Source organism: Heptranchias perlo, chromosome 1 (assembly GCF_035084215.1).
Source record: "Heptranchias perlo isolate sHepPer1 chromosome 1, sHepPer1.hap1, whole genome shotgun sequence".
Lineage (NCBI taxonomy): Eukaryota > Metazoa > Chordata > Chondrichthyes > Hexanchiformes > Hexanchidae > Heptranchias > Heptranchias perlo.
In genome coordinates, this window is record NC_090325.1 from 91,282,761 (window position 1) to 91,299,564 (window position 16,804).

The 16,804-nt window shown below is 44.2% G+C and overlaps 1 protein-coding gene across 2 annotated transcripts in view; it reads right to left on the reverse strand.

Moving 5' to 3' along the window:
• Positions 1 to 16,804, reverse strand: part of LOC137324233 (LIM and calponin homology domains-containing protein 1-like) — a 409,488-nt gene that overhangs the window by 169,191 nt on the left and 223,493 nt on the right. For both annotated transcript variants that reach the window (XM_067988383.1, XM_067988389.1), the window contains exon 3: positions 16,673 to 16,742. In XM_067988383.1, the coding sequence (XP_067844484.1) occupies positions 16,673 to 16,742 (70 nt within the window). The remainder of the gene's footprint in view (positions 1 to 16,672; positions 16,743 to 16,804) is intronic.

The window sequence follows — 16,804 nt, forward strand, 5'->3', positions numbered from 1 at the left end:
GTGAGACCGCACCTGGAATACTGCATACAGTTTTGGTCTCCATACTTAAGAAAAGACATACTTGCTCTCGAGGCAGTACAAAGAAGGTTCACTCGGTTAATCCCGGGGATGAGGGGGCGGACATATGAGGAGAGGTTGAGTAGATTGGGACTCTACTCATTGGAGTTCAGAAGAATGAGAGGCGATCTTATTGAAACATATAAGATTGTGAAGGGTCTTGATCGGGTGGATGCAGTAAGGATGTTCCCAAAGATGGGTGAAACTAGAACTAGGGGGCATAATCTTAGAATAAGGGGCTGCTCTTTCAAAACTGAGATGAGGAGAAACTTCTTCACTCAGAGGGTGGTTGGTCTGTGGAATTTGCTGCCCCAGGAAGCTGTGGAAGCTACATCATTAGATAAATTTAAAACAGAAATAGACAGTTTCCTAGAAGTAAAGGGAATTAGGGGTTATGGGGAGCGGGCAGGAAATTGGACATGAAGCTGAGTTCGGATCGGTCAATGCCCTGTGGGTGGCGGAGAGGGCCCAGGGGCTATGTGGCCGGGTCCTGCTCCGACTTCTTGTGTTCTTTAGATTTGTGGTTGGGATCAGATCAGCCATGATCTTATTGAATGGCGGAGCAGGCTCGAGGGGCCGATTGGCCTACTCCTGCTCCAATTTCTTATGTTCTTATGTTCTTATGTTCTTATATGCGGTAATTTTCAAAGAATCCGACACTCACCTGACGAAGGAGAAAGCCTCCGAAAGCTTGTGATTTTCAAATAAAACTGTTGGACTATAACCTGGTGTTGTAAGATTCCTTACATTTGTACACCCCAGTCCATCACCGGCATCTCCACATCACTGTATAACTGCAGTAAGACATCCCTGCTCCTGTACTCAAATACTCTTGCAATGAAGGCTATCAAGCCCTTTCATAATCTTAAAGACCTCAGGTAGCCCCTCAGTTTCTCTTTTCTAGAGAAAAGAGCCCCAATCTGTTAAATCTTTCCTGAGAGGTATAAACTCTCAGTTCTGGTATTATCCTTGTGAATCGTGTTTGCACCTTCACCAGTGCTTCTATATCCTTTTTATAATATGGAGTCCAGACTGTTCACGGTACTCCAGGCTCTATACAAGTTTAACATAACTTTCAATTCCGTCCCTCTAGAAATGAAGCCGAGTGCTTAGTTTGCTTTTTTGATGGCCTTATTAACCTGCGTCGCTACTTTTAGTGATTTGTGTATCTGTACTCCCAGATCCCTCTGCTCCTCTACCCCATTTAGACTCTTATTTTCCAAGGAGTGTGTGGCCTTCTTTATTCTTCCTACCAAAATATGCCACCTCACACTTACCTATATTGAAATTCATTTGCCAATTACACGTCTATTCTGCAAGATTATTAATGTCTTCCTGTATTTTGTCACAGTCCTCCTCAGTATTAACTATACCCCCCAATTTGGTGTCGTCCACAAATTTTGAAATAGTACTTCTGATTCCAGAGTCCAAATTGTTTATGTAAATGATGAACAGCAGTGGTCCCAACACCGATCCCTGTGGAACACCTTTCTCCAGTCTGAGTAACTACCTTTAACCCCTACTCTCTGTTTTGTAGCCAGCTTGCTATCCATTCTGCTACTTGTCCCCGACTCCACATGCTCTGACCTTAGTCATGAGTCTACTATGCGGTACCTTATCAAAGGCATTTTGTAAATCCAAATATATTACATCTACTACATTACCCTTGTCTACTCTTTCTGTTACTACTTCAAAGAATTAAATAAAGTTGGTCAAGCATGACCTTCCCTTTTGAAATCCACGCTGACTATTTTTCTTTTATTTTCATTCTCTAGATGTTTTTCTATTACATCTTTGAATAAAGATTCCATTGTCTTTCCTACCACCGACGTTAAGCTAATCGGTCCATAGTTCCCTGGACTTGTTCTGGCTCCCTTTTTAAATATAGGAATCACATTCGCTGTCCTCCAGTCCTCTGATACTATTCCATTTTCTAATGTGTGTGTGTATATAATATAGTTATTTCTTCTTTTAAAATGCGTCGATGCAAACCCTTCGGACCAGGGGTTTTATCCTCTCTAAGTTTGATTAGTTTATCAATTATCGTTCCCCCCCACCCCCACCCTTTCAATCTTAAATGTCTTTATATCTTTTTTGATCTCTTCTAATGTCATGCCCTCCATACCACCATATTAATCCCACTGGTAAATACTGAGGCAAAGTAATTATTTAATATTTCTGCCATTTCTCTGTCATTACCTGTAAGTTTATCATGTGCATCCCTTCGTGGCCCTATCCCTATCCTGATTTTCTTTTGTTATTTATGTGGCTGTAGAATACTTTACTATTTCTTTTTTTATTCCTTGATAATTTAATTTCGTAGTTTCTCTTTGCTTTCCAAATTGTTTTTTGACTTCTTTCCTAACCATTTCGTATTCCCCTTTGTCATCCTCTCCTTTGTTGTCTACGGACTTAGTGTTTGCCTTTTTCTCTAGTTTCAATTTTGCCCTTATTTCTTTATTCATCCATGGTGTGTCATTACTGGCTAGTTTGTTCTTGCTTTTTAGTGGGATACATTTCTCCTGGACTCTGTTGATCACCATTTTAAATGTTCTCCACTGCTGTTCTATTTCTTTGCTGGTCAGTAATTTTTTCAGTTTATTTTCCTTGGTTCCATTCTCATCCCCTTAAAATCATTTTTTTTTTCCAATTTATTACTTTGGTCTTTTCTTACTTACGTCCTTCTCAATCTTTATCTTAAAACTTATTATGTTGTGATCACTATTGTCTAGATGTTCCCCTATGCTTACTTCTCTTATCTGTTCTGGTTCATTTCCCATTATTAGATCCAGCAGTGCTTCCTCTCTTGGGCTTTTTGCATACTGGGTAAGAAAGAAGTCCTGCACACATTGTCCAAACACTATTCCCTGTACCCCTTTGCCTATCTCTTCTTGCCAGTTTATTTGGGGGTAGTTAAAATCTCCCATGATTATTATTCTATGTCCTTTACTCATTCACATATTTGCTTACATATTTCTTCCTCCACCTCCTTTCCACTATTAGATGGTCTGTAGTATACCCCTATTAGCATGATCAATCCCTTCTTATTATATTGTCATAGTAGGTACAGCCCATAGTGCTTGTGCCGGCTCTTTGAAAGAGCTATCCAATTAGTCCCATTCCCCTACTCTTTCCTCATGGACCTGTAATTTTTTTTTTCCCTTCAAGTATTTATCTAATTCCCTTTTGAAAGTTACTATTGAATCTGCTTTCACCACCCTTTCAGGCAGTGCATTCCAGACCATTAGAATTCGCTGCGTAAAAAAATTATTTCCTCATGTCGCCTCTGGCTCTTTTGCCGATCGCCTTAAACCTGTGTCCTCTGATTATTGACCTTTCTGCCACTGGAAATAGTTTCTCCTTATTTACTCTGTCAAAATCGTTCATGATTTTGAACACCTCTATCAAATCTCCCCTTAACCTTCTCCATTCTAAGGAGAACAACCCCAGCTTCTCCAGTCTCTCCACGTAACTGAAGTCCCTCATCCCTGGTACCATTCTAGCAAACCCCTTCTGCACCCTCACTAAGGCCTTGACATCCTTCCTAAAGTGTGGTGCCCAGAATTGAACACAATACTCTAGCTGAGGCCTAATCAGTGATTTTTAAAGTTTTGGCATAACTTCCTTGCTTTTGTACTCTATGCCTCTATTGATAAAGCAAAGGGAGTCAAAGAATATGGATAAAAGGCGGGAAAGTGGAGTTGAGGTAAAAACCAGATCAGCCATGATCTCATTGAATGGCGGAGCAGGCTCGAGGGGCCGAATGGCCTACTCCTGCTCCTATTTCTTATGGTCATGTGGTCTTATGTGTTTTTTTTAAACAGTCTTCTCAACTTGTCCTGCCACCTTCAAAAATTTTGCATGTGCAACCCCAGGTCTCTCTGTTCCTGCACCCCCTTTAAAATTGTACCATTTAGTTTATATTGCCTCTCCTCATTCATCCTACCAAAATGCATCACTTCACACTTCTCTGCGTTAAATTTAATCTGCCATTTGTCTGCTCATTTCACCAGTCTGTTTGTATCCTCCTGAAGTCTGTTGCTGTCCTCCACATTGTTTACTACATTTCAGAGTTTCGTGTCATCTGCAAACTTTGAAACTATACCCAAGTCAAGGTCATGGCACCGTGGCTGGCTCTGCTGCACAGGAGGGCAGGAAAAAGAGTGGCAGAGCTATAGTGATAGGGGACTCGATTGTAAGGGGAATAGACAGGCGTTTCTGCGGACGCAACCGAGACTCCAGGATGGTATGTTGCCTCCCTGGTGCAAGGGTCAAGGATGTCTTGGAGCGGCTGCAGGACATTCTGGAGGGGGAGGGTGAACAGCCAGTTGTCGTGGTGCATATAGGCACCAATGATATAGGTAAAAAACAGGATGAGGTCCTACAAGCTGAATTTAGGGAGTTAGGAGTTAAACTAAAGAGTAGGACCTCAAAGGTAGTAATCTCAGGATTGCTACCAGTGCCACGGGCAAGTCAGAGTAGGAATGACAGGAAAGCTAAGATGAATACGTGGCTTGAGAGATGGTGCAAGAGGGAGGGATTCAAATTCCTGGGCCATTGGAACCGGTTCTGGGGGAGGTGGGACCAGTACAAATTGGACGGTCTGCATCTGGGCAGGACTGGAACCAATGTCCGAGGGGGAGTGTTTGCCAGTGCTGTTGGGGAGGGTTTAAACTAATGTGGCAGGGGGATGGGAACCGATGCAGGAAGTCAGTGGGAAATAAAATGGTGACAGAAACAAAAGGCAGTAAGGGAGAGTGCACAGAACATGACCGGACAGATGGTCTGAGAAAGCAGGGCAAAGACCAAGGGAAGTCTAGATTAAACTGCATTTATTTCAATGCAAGAAGTCTGATGGGCAAGGCAGATGAACTCAGGGCATGGATGGGTACATGGGACTGGGATGTTATAGCTATTACTGAAACATGGATAAGGGAGGGGCAGGACTGGCAGCTCAATGTTCCAGGGTACAGATGCTATAGGAAAGATAGAGCAGGAGGTAAGAGAGGAGGAGGAGTTGCGTTCTTGATTAGGGAGAACATCACGGCAGTAGTGAGAGGGGATATATCCGAGGGTTCGCCCACTGAGTCTATATGGGTAGAACTGAAAAATAAGAAGGGAGAGATCACTTTGATAGGATTGTACTACAGACCCCCAAATAGTCAACGGGAAATTGAGGAGCAAATATGTAAGGAGATTACAGACAGCTGCAAGAAAAATAGGGTGGTAATAGTAGGGGACTTTAACTTTCCCAACATTGACTGGGACAGCCATAGCATTAGGGGCTTGGATGGAGAGAAATTTGTTGAGTGTATTCAGGAGGAATTTCTCATTCAGTATGTGGATGGCCCGACTAGAGAGGGGGCAAAACTTGACCTCCTCTTGGGAAATAAGGAAGGGCAGGTGACAGAAGTGTTAGTGAGGGATCACTTTGGGACAAGTGATCATAATTCCATTAGTTTTAAGATAGCTATGGAGAAGGATAGGTCTGGCCCAAAAGTTAAAATTCTAAATTGGGGAAAGGCCAATTTTGATGGTATTAGACAGGAACTTTCAGAAGTTGATTGGGAGAGTCTGTTGGCAGGCAAAGGGACGTCTGGTAAGTGGGAGGCTTTCAAAAGTGTGTTAACCAGGGTTCAGGGTAAGCACATTCCTTATAAAGTGAAAGGCAAGGCTGGTAGAAGTAGGGAACCTTGGGTGACTCGGGAGATTGAGGCACTAGTCAAAAAGAAGAAGGAGGCATATGACATGCATAGGCAGCTGGGATCAAGTGGATCCCTTGAAGAGTATAGAGATTGCCGGAGTAGAGTTAAGAGAGAAATCAGGAGGGCAAAAAGGGGATATGAGATTGCTTTGGCAGATCAGGCAAAGGTGAATCCAAAGAGCTTCTACAAATACATAAAGGGCAAAAGGGTAACTAGGCAGAGAGTAGGGCCTCTTAAGGATCAACAAGGTCATCTATGTGCGGAACCACAAGAAATGGGTGAGATCCTGAATGAACATTTCACATCGGTATTTACGGTTGAGAAAGGCATGGATGTTAGGGAACTTGGGGAAATAAATAGTGATGTCTTGAGGAGTGTACATATTACAGAGAGGGAGGTGCTGGAAGTCTTAACGCGCATCAAGGTAGATAAATCTCCGGGACCTGATGAAATGTATCCCAGGACGTTATGGGAGGTTAGGAAGGAAATTGCGGGTCCCCTAGCAGAGATATTTGAATCATCCACCGCTACAGGTGAGGTGCCTGAAGATTGGAGGGTAGCAAATGTTGTGCCTTTGTTTAAGAAGGGCGGCAGGGAAAAGCCTGGGAACTACAGACCAGTGAGCCTGACATCTGTAGTGGGTAAGTTGTTAGAGGGTATTCTGAGGGACAGGATCTACAGGCATTTGGAGAGGCAGGGACTAATTAGGAACAGTCAGCATGGTTTTGTGAGAGGAAAATCATGTCTCACGAATTTGATTGAGTTTTTTGAAGGGGTAACCAAGAAGATAGATGAGGGCTGTGCAGTAGACGTGGTCTACATGGACTTCAGCAAAGCATTTGACAAGGTACCGCATGGTAGGTTGTTACATAAGGTTAAATCTCATGGGATCCAAGGTGAGGTAGCCAATTGGATACAAAATTGGCTTGACGACAGAAGACAGAGGGTGGTTGTAGAGGGTTGTTTTTCAAACTGGATGCCTGTGTCCAGCGATGTGCCTCAGGGATCGGTGCTGGGTCCGCTGTTATTTGTTATTTATATTAATGATTTGGATGAGAATTTAGGAGGCATGGTTAGTAAGTTTGCAGATGACACCAAGATTGGTGGCATTGTGGACAGTGAAGAAGGTTATCTAGGATTGCAACGGGATCTTGATCAATTGGGTCAGTGGGCCGATGAATGGCAGATGGAGTTTAATTTAGATAAATGTGAGGTGATGCATTTTGGTAGATCGAATCGGGCCAGGACCTACTCCGTTAATGGTAGGGCGTTGGGGAGAGTTATAGAACAAAGAGATCTAGGAGTACAGATTCATAGCTCCTTGAAAGTGGAGTCACAGGTGGATAGGGTGGTGAAGAAGGCATTCGGCATGCTTGGTTTCATTGGTCAGAACATTGAATGCAGGAGTTGGGATGTCTTGTTGAAGTTGTACAGGGCATTGGTGAGGCCACACTTGGAGTACTATGTACAGTTCTGGTCACCCTATTATAGAAAGGATATTATTAAACTAGAAAGAGTGCAGAAAAGATTTACTAGGATGCTACCGGGACTTGATGGTTTGACTTACAGGGAGAGGTTAGACAGACTGGGACTTTTTTCCCTGGAGAGTAGGAGGTTAAGGGGTGATCTTATAGAAGTCTTTAAAATAATGAGGGGCATAGAAAAGGTCGATAGTCAAAATCTTTTCCCAAAGGTAGGGGAGTCTATAACGAGGGGGCATAGATTTAAGGTGAGAGGGGAGAGATACAAAAGGGTCCAGAGGGGCAATTTTTTCACTCAAAGGGTGGTGAGTGTCTGGAACGAGCTGCCAGAGGCAGTAGTAGAGGCGGGTACAATTTTGTCTTTTAAAAAGCATTTGGACAGTTACATGGGTAAGATGGGTATAGAGGGATATGGGCCAAGTGCAGGCAATTGGGACTAGCTTAGTGGTATAAACTGGGCGACATGGACATGTTGGGCCGAAGGGCCTGTTTCCATGTTGTAACTTCTATGATTCTATGATTCTATGATATATCAAAAAGAGCAGTGGTCCTAATGCTGTCCCCTGGGGAACACTACTGTATACTTCCCTCTGATCTGAAAAACAACCATTCACCACTACTCTCTGCTTTCTGTTCCTTAGCCAATTTTGTATCCATGCTGCAACTGCCCCTTTAATCCCAAGTACTTTAATTTTGCTAACAAGTCTAATATGCGGTACTTTATCAAATGCTGTTTGAAGGTCCATATATGCTTCATCATCCCTCCCTGTTACTTCATCAAAGAACTCAATCAAGTTAGTCAAACAAGATTTTCCTTTAACAAATCCGTGCTGACTTTCATTTATTCGCCCATACTTTTCAATGTGCTAATTTATTTTGTCCCAGATTATTGTCTCTAAAGGTTTCCCCACCACCGACGTTAGGCTGACTGGCCTGTAATTGGTGGGTTTATTCCTCTCCCCTTTTTTTGAACAGGGGTGTAATATTTGCAATCCTCCAGTCCTCCTGCACCATCCCCATACCTAAGAAGGATTGGAAGAATGTGGCCAGAGCCACTGCAATTTCCACCCTACTTCCATCAGTAACCTAAGATGCATTCCATCTGGACTGGGTGACTTTTCTACTTTGAGTACTGCCATTCTTTTAAGTACCTCCTTTATCTATTTTTATCCTATCCAATATCGCTACTACCTCCTCCTTTACTACAATGCTACAATGGCGGCATCCTCTTCTCTAGTGAAGCAAAGTATTCATTTAGTGCCTTCGCCATGCCCTCTGCATCCACAAGATATTTTTTTATCCGTAATCGGTCCCACACTTCCTTTGACTACCCTTTTACTATTTATATGTATATTAAAAAAAACTTTTGGGTTCCCTTTTTATGTTAGCCGTTAATCTATTCTCATTCTCTTTGCCCCTCTTATTCCCTTTTTTAGATCTCCTCTGTACTCAGGCTGGTTCTCCACTGTATTATGAACCTTAAATTCATCATAAGCCTCCTTTTTCTGTTTCATTTTAATCTCTCTATCTTTAGTCATCCAGGGAGCTCCAGCTTGGGATGCCCTTCCTTTCCCCCTCGTAGGAATGTGCCCGAACCAACTTCTTCTTGAAGGTCTCCCATTGTTCAATTACTGTTTTGCCTGCCAATTTTTAAATTCCAATCCACCTAGACAAGATCCCTTTTTAGCTCACTGAAATTAACCCTCCTCCAGTTAAGCATTTTCACATTTGATTGTTCCTTGTCCTTTTCCATAACAATTCTAAACCTAATCATATTATGATCACTGTTCTCCAAATGCTTCCCCACTGAAACATGCTCCACCTGCCCCACTTCATTCCCCAGAACTGGATCCAGTACTGCTTCCTTCCTGGTTGGGCTGGAAACACACTGTTCCAGAAAGTTGTCCTGAACGCATTTCAGGAAATCCTCCCCCTCTTTGCCCTTTTACACTGTTACTGTCCCAGTCTATATTGGGATAATTGAAGTCCCCCATTATCACTACTCTATATTTCTTGCACCTTTCTGTAAGTTGCCTGCAAACGTTCTCCTCTATCTCCTTGGTGGCCTATAGTATAATTGTAAACAATTTTACAACACCAAGTTATAGTCCAGCAATTTTATTTTAAATTCACAAGCTTTCGGAGGCTTTCTCCTTCCTCAGGTAAATGTTCAGGAGCTCCTCGAAGCCTACGCATTTATACATATAGAACAATACATGGTGTTTACAGAATGCCCCTGCAACTGCCCGTTGCCAAGGCAATCACCGTGTTCAGACAGAGAGGTGTCACCTGCAGAACCCCCGAATACACATTCAACAAAAAAACAAACAGGAAAAAAAACAGAGAGAGGCAGAAACATCCGGAAGGCAGAGAAAGCCAGCAAATGACCCATTATATTAAAAACAGATAACATTTGTTCGCTGGTGGGGTAACGTGTAGCGTGACATGAACCCAAGATCCCGGTTGAGGCCGTCCTCATGGGTGCGGAACTTGGCTATCAATTTCTGCTCGATGATTTTGCGTTGTCGTGTGTCTCGAAGGCCGTCTTGGAGTACGCTTACCCGAAGGTCGGTGGATGAATGTCCATGACTGCTGAAGTGTTCCCCGACTGGGAGGGAACCCTCCTGTTTGGCGATTGTTGCGCGGTGTCCGTTCATCCGTTGTCGCAGCGTCTGCATGGTCTCGCCAATGTACCATGCTCTGGGGCATCCTTTCCTGCAACGTATGAGGTAGACAACGTTGGCCGAGTCACAGGAGTATGAACCATGCACCTGGTGGGTGGTGTCCTCTCGTGTGATGGTGGTATCTGTGTCGATGATCTGGCATGTCTTGCAGAGGTTACCGTGGCAGGGTTGTGTGGTGTCGTGGACGCTGTTCTCTTGAAAGCTAGGTAATTTGCTGCGAACGATGGTCTGTTTGAGGTTGGGTGGCTGTTTAAAGGCGAGTAGTGGAGGTGTGGGGATGGCCTTAGCGAGGTGTTTGTCCTCATTGATGACATGTTGAAGGCTGCGGAGAACATGGCGTAGTTTCTCCGCTCCGGGGAAGTACTGGACGACAAAGGGTACTCTGTTGGTTGCATCCCGTGTTAGTCTCCTGAGGAGGTCTATGCGATTTTTTGCTGTGGCCCGTCGGAACTGTCGATCGATGAGTCGAGCGTCATATCCCGTTCTTACTAGGGCGTCTTTCAGCGTCTGTAGGTGTCCATCGCGTTCCTCCTCGTCTGAGCAGACCCTGTGTATTCGCAGGGCCTGTCCATAGGGGATGGCCTCTTTGACTTGGTTAGGGTGGAAGCTGGAAAAGTGGAGCATCGTGAGGTTGTCCGTGGGCTTGCGGTAGAGTGAGGTGCTGAGGTGCCCGTCTTTGATGGAGATTCGTGTGTCCAAGAAAGAAACTGATTCTGAGGAGTAGTCCATGGTGAGCTTGATGGTGGGATGGAACTTGTTGATGTTATCGTGTAGTCTCTTTAGTGATTCCTTGCCGTGGGTCCATAGAAAGAAAATGTCGTCGATGTATCTGGTGTATAGTGTTGGTTGGAGGTCTTGTGCAGTGAAGAAGTCCTGCTCGAACTTGTGCATGAAAATGTTGGCGTATTGGGGTGCGAATTTGGTCCCCATGGCTGTTCCGTGTGTTTGGGTAAAGAACTGGTTATCGAAGGTGAAGACATTGTGATCCAGGATGAAGCGGATGAGTTGTAGGATGGCTTCCGGAGATTGGCTGTTGTTGGTGTTGAGTATTGATGCTGTCGCAGCGATGCCGTCATCGTGGGGGATACTGGTGTATAGTGCCGAGACGTCCATCGCGATGGACATCTACAGACGCTGAAAGACGCCCTAGTAAGAACGGGATATGACGCTCGACTCATCGATCGACAGTTCCGACGGGCCACAGCAAAAAATCGCATAGACCTCCTCAGGAGACTAACACGGGACGCAACCAACAGAGTACCCTTTGTCGTCCAGTACTTCCCCGGAGCGGAGAAACTACGCCATGTTCTCCGCAGCCTTCAACATGTCATCAATGAGGACAAACACCTCGCTAAGGCCATCCCCACACCTCCACTACTCGCCTTTAAACAGCCACCCAACCTCAAACAGACCATCGTTCGCAGCAAATTACCTAGCTTTCAAGAGAACAGCGTCCACGACACCACACAACCCTGCCACGGTAACCTCTGCAAGACATGCCAGATCATCGACACAGATACCACCATCACACGAGAGGACACCACCCACCAGGTGCATGGTTCATACTCCTGTGACTCGGCCAACATTGTCTACCTCATACGTTGCAGGAAAGGATGCCCCAGAGCATGGTACATTGGCGAGACCATGCAGACGCTGCGACAACGGATGAACGGACACCGCGCAACAATCGCCAAACAGGAGGGTTCCCTCCCAGTCGGGGAACACTTCAGCAGTCATGGACATTCATCCACCGACCTTCGGGTAAGCGTACTCCAAGGCGGCCTTCGAGACACACGACAACGCAAAATCGTCGAGCAGAAATTGATAGCCAAGTTCCGCACCCATGAGGACGGCCTCAACCGGGATCTTGGGTTCATGTCACGCTACACGTTACCCCACCAGCGAACAAATGTTATCTGTTTTTAATATAATGGGTCATTTGCTGGCTTTCTCTGCCTTCCGGATGTTTCTGCCTCTCTCTGTTTTTTTTCCTGTTTGTTTTTTTGTTGAATGTGTATTCGGGGGTTCTGCAGGTGACACCTCTCTGTCTGAACACGGTGATTGCCTTGGCAACGGGCAGTTGCAGGGGCATTCTGTAAACACCATGTATTGTTCTATATGTATAAATGCGTAGGCTTTGAGGAGCTCCTGAACATTTACCTGAGGAAGGAGGAAGCCTCCGAAAGCTTGTGAATTTAAAATAAAATTGCTGGACTATAACTTGGTGTTGTAAAATTGTTTACAATTGTCAACCCCAGTCCATCACCGGCATCTCCACATCATGCCTATAGTATACACCCAGTAGCGTAATAGCTCCTCTACTGTTCCTTAATTCTAAACAAATAGATTCTGTCTTGGACCCCAAAATTACATCATCCCTTTCTAGCGCTATAATAGTTTCTTTGATCAATACTGCCACCCCCTCCTCCTTTCTTTCCTTCCCTATCTTTGCTGAATACCTTGTACCTTTTATTTCAATCCATGTGGATTCTGTTTCTATCCTTCTGTTATGTCCCTTTTTTTCTACTGACATTGTTATCTCTAATTAGTACAGCTACTCCCCCCTCCCCTTCCTTCCCTATTCTTTCTGATTGTTATAACCTGCAATATTTATTTTCCAGTCCTGTTCTTTATATAGCACCTTTAACATAGTAAAACATCCCCCAAGGCGCTTCACAGGTGACTCCTCAGTGTGTAAAGCAACTTTTTTGTGAAGTTCATACACATACTCAGTACTACACCATAACAGCTGGCAGGAGATTTTATGCTTTTTCACCCTGGCACTTCTTCATTTTCGTTCTCCAGCTACAGTTTTGTGAAAAGAGCACAATTTGCTGACCGTTGGTCCTTAGTGGTCTGCTTTGGATTAAAACTGTGAGAATCATAAATTGAACAAGAGCTTCTCCTGCTCGTGCTGCACTCCCCACGTTCATCCGGACGCCATCAAAAACAACCGTGAGGTGAAGTTCTTAGCACGCTGCAGGTTTCTTACAGTTCTGGTCGAAAACAGGCACACCAAGACAAAACAACGGTTATCATAACATCCTGCTTTCACAAAAACCATAGCTGAAACAGAAGGGAAACAAAGTTGAAGTAGCATCTGTGTCCTGGTAAAAGTAATCATTTGTCATTTCACCTGGTTTATTAACAGATAACATGGGCTGGATGAGGTAAAGGATGGGTTGGAACTTCTTCCCATCACTCTGACCCCAACCCATTTCCCTGACCTGGAATCAATGAATATGCGTGGAGGAATTCCCACCATCAAGAGGCAGCCTGCCAGTCTGCAGCTGCAAAATCAGGCTGTGCTGCAGTGAGATCACCACTACAGCACCAGAAGAGGTGACCAGATATTTAAAGGGGCCTAAATGTCCTGGAAATCAACAGAGCTACAGTCTTACAGGTCAATGCTTACACAAGTGAGTGAGAGCCTATATGGAAGGATAGAGGGCCTCAACTGGACCTTCTCCCTCCATTCCCTGACCTCAGGGCGACTACTGTCGCTACCCTGGGTCTCTCTCCATCTTTCACATGGCGGTCCAGGGAAGTGATGGTAACTGGAATGAACAGAAGTGCAGTGGACGGCAAAGTAGTGGCCAGTGGCGGTCCTGGTAGGGGCAGGGTAGGACAATTGAGATAGGATGGTGAGATGACAGCAGGCCTCAACACCATCACTATTCCACCCCATTTCGGGCAGAAACAGAGGAGAATCCGGCCCCAAGAGTGCTTGATCACTTCTGCACTATTTGATATCAAGTCTTGGATCAGCTACAATTTCTTCTGACATAATACTGGGAAGACCAAAGCCATAGTTTCAGGTGCTCACCTCAAACTCTGCTCCTTTGACACAGGGTGTGTTTCTCTCCAATATATTGGTCAAAATCTGGCGATACAATTCCTATGTTCCTATAATACAGCATTGGTGGAGCAGGGAACATAGGTGGGAATGCCTAGTGCTAGATTCCTGTCCTAAAATCCACTGGTGGAAATCTCCCCCTCCCACAGCAAGGATCTCGGCTGCCTGCCCCTTGTCTGCCCAGCCGCATTTAAATGTAGCATTAAATTTAAAGAACACTAGGGCCACTGAAGGAGTAATAGGGTCTGGCTGTGACCACTATTCCCTCTCTTCTACCCTCCTCACCACATTCTGAGATTTAGGCTCATTCAGAGCTCTTTTTATAAAATTCTTTTGGGGGTTTCTGCCCCCATTACTTGTCACTCCTTCCTCTTTGGGTACTGTCTTAAGTGCCGCACTGGACCTTGGGGTTGGCAGTGGCAGGCCTTCACTAATGCCGAGAGCCTACCCTGCATATGTCATTAAACCTGATACGGAAAAATGGATAGGGACCACAACAGAGTCGCAGCGGTGACAGAAATCCCGCTCAGCCCAGCTCCAGTCACAAAAGTGTCCTGAGAAAGTCCAGCACACTGACTCCATCCCTTTCCTGGCCCCTCACTCAGCTTCAACCAGACTGTATGCAACCTTGGCATCCGGCTTGTTCCTGAACCGAGCTTTAAACCCGACATTCTTTCTATCACCAAGACTACTTACGCAACACTGCCCAACTCCACCCTTAACTTAGCCCCTCTACTGCTGAAAAACCTCATTCATGCTTTTGTCACCTCCAGACTCAATTATTCCATCACTCTCCTTTGCTGGCTTTCCTTTGTCAATGCTCCATAAATTCCAACTTGTCCAAAATGCAGCCGCTCGTATTCTGCCCTGCGTTAAGGCTTGCTCATTCATCACTCCTATCCTCACTGGCTCCCTGATCCACAATATATTAAAGTTAAAATCCTTAGCCTAGTTTTGGGCATGGAAGCGATGCAGTCTGGATGGGAGGAAGGAATTTGGGGCAGAACCCATTTCAGACTTCCATCTGTTTCTAGCCACTTTGCCAAATTCCACCATTTTATGATGTCACAGTTGGAAGCAGGACTGATGGGATGACAGCTTCCCCTGGAAATCCCACCAGTTCGGTCCAACGTTCAGTCTCAGGCTGATTTTAAAAAAATATATGCCTGGAATAATTAGATTCCAAATTCATGGGACTTTGGGTTGTGAATATTTCAGCACTGAGACAGCAGCCGTTGTGCAGTGGTCATAGTTTCCTTTCCCATGATTGAGACTTAAATCAAAGTTTTGAAGGGCCCATTCTTTTTTTTGTCACTTGACCCACTTAGAGGCAATAGTTATCATGCTGCAAAAATTGTATATCTGACTCAGAAGTAAATGAAGTAAAATCACATTCTTCCTGTCTAATAAAAGCTGCAGTTGGCAGAATGGAAAACTCTTATAAATAGTTACAGCAATGGACTATTCTTGGGTGCTGAAACTGTTTATTTGGCACTTCTGTAGATTGTGGAGTGGTTACGAAAGGCTTTAACTTGATCAAATTCTAGTAAAGATTTAAAAACTTTCAAATCATTAAAGAAACAAATCTAAGCCCTCAGCATTATATTTCTCAACCTGACAATTACATCTGTATTGTCAAAAAAAATCTGGGCCTTCAAATTGTGCTGTTGGATACTAACATGAATTTTAAATGAGTCAATACCTCTGCGTAAATAGTGGAGAGAGAAATTCAGACATAAGCGTTCATTATTGCTAAGTTAGTATCCCACGGCATAATTCCAGGGGCCGGGTGTGTTTTCAATAGAAGGTGTAACAGGTAATCAGGTTGAAATAGTGCTTTAATCTAAACAGTCTGGTGCCTTCATTGAGAGTAGACAGAAGAATTTCATATGAGAATGCTAACACTCATTATTAATACTACACAGTTTGATTTCAATATATCTTTATTGAGTTTAATACCAGCTACAAAGGGTATGTGAAAATGGCTGGGAATCTCAGCTACCAAATCAAAACTCCACTGGTTTGTACAAACATTGTTATCATCCAAGCATTTTCATAATAGGAATTTCCTGACAGGAAAACTAACGATGGCTGAGCAATCCCAAATTTGTGTTCACTGAGCCAGAGAGGTTGTTGAGCATGTCACGGTTAATGAGTGAAAATGGATTTATACAGGGTCTGAACACAATGATCTGAACTGAATCCCATTGGCGTTTCCACAGTACCATACTGCTGAAATAACAGGGCCCTGCAATTCTGTCGGGGTTCTCCCAATCTCTCATCATAACTCAGGCAATCGACTGCCGGAACCTCCAGGAAAACTGCGCCGACTCAGGTTAACCCAGGTATCTGTCATTTCTCTGAGTGTTCTGCTGGTCTCCTGCCAGTGTTAGATTCGGGATCAAAAAAGAATGAGACCAATTGGAAAAGTATTTACACACTCACTTTCCTCTTCCTCCTGATCTAGTTCAGACGATGGTGGGTTTCAGTCCCACAGGATTCATGCGCACAATCTATGCTGACACTCCAGTGTGGCAGTGAGGGGATGCTACATTGTCAAAGGTGCTGTTCTTTGTATTATACATTGAACTGAAACCCCATCTGTCTGTTTCAGAGGCTCAGATGGATGTTACAGGTTCCATGGCACTTCTGAAGACAGCAGGGAATCTTAGACAACATTCCTCCCTCAACCAATACCCCTGAACCAGATTGGTCATTCATCTCATGGCTGTTTGTGGGACACTACTGGCACAGAGTGGCTGCCATATTTGCCTAAAAAACAACAATCACCTTTCTCCAAAAAAAGGTAATTCATAATGCAAGATGTTTTATGAAGTTTCAATGTGAACGGCAATATACAAGTAAAGATAATAAGAACCTAAAACTCACCAGTCCTGCAATAGGAGTTGGCAGCCGATTGATCTTCTTCACAGCCCCAGGCTTTATAGCATTTAATAACCTGTGATTAAACAGCAACAAGAAACAATAAAAATCCTCAAAATTTATAAAGCATGGAAAAGC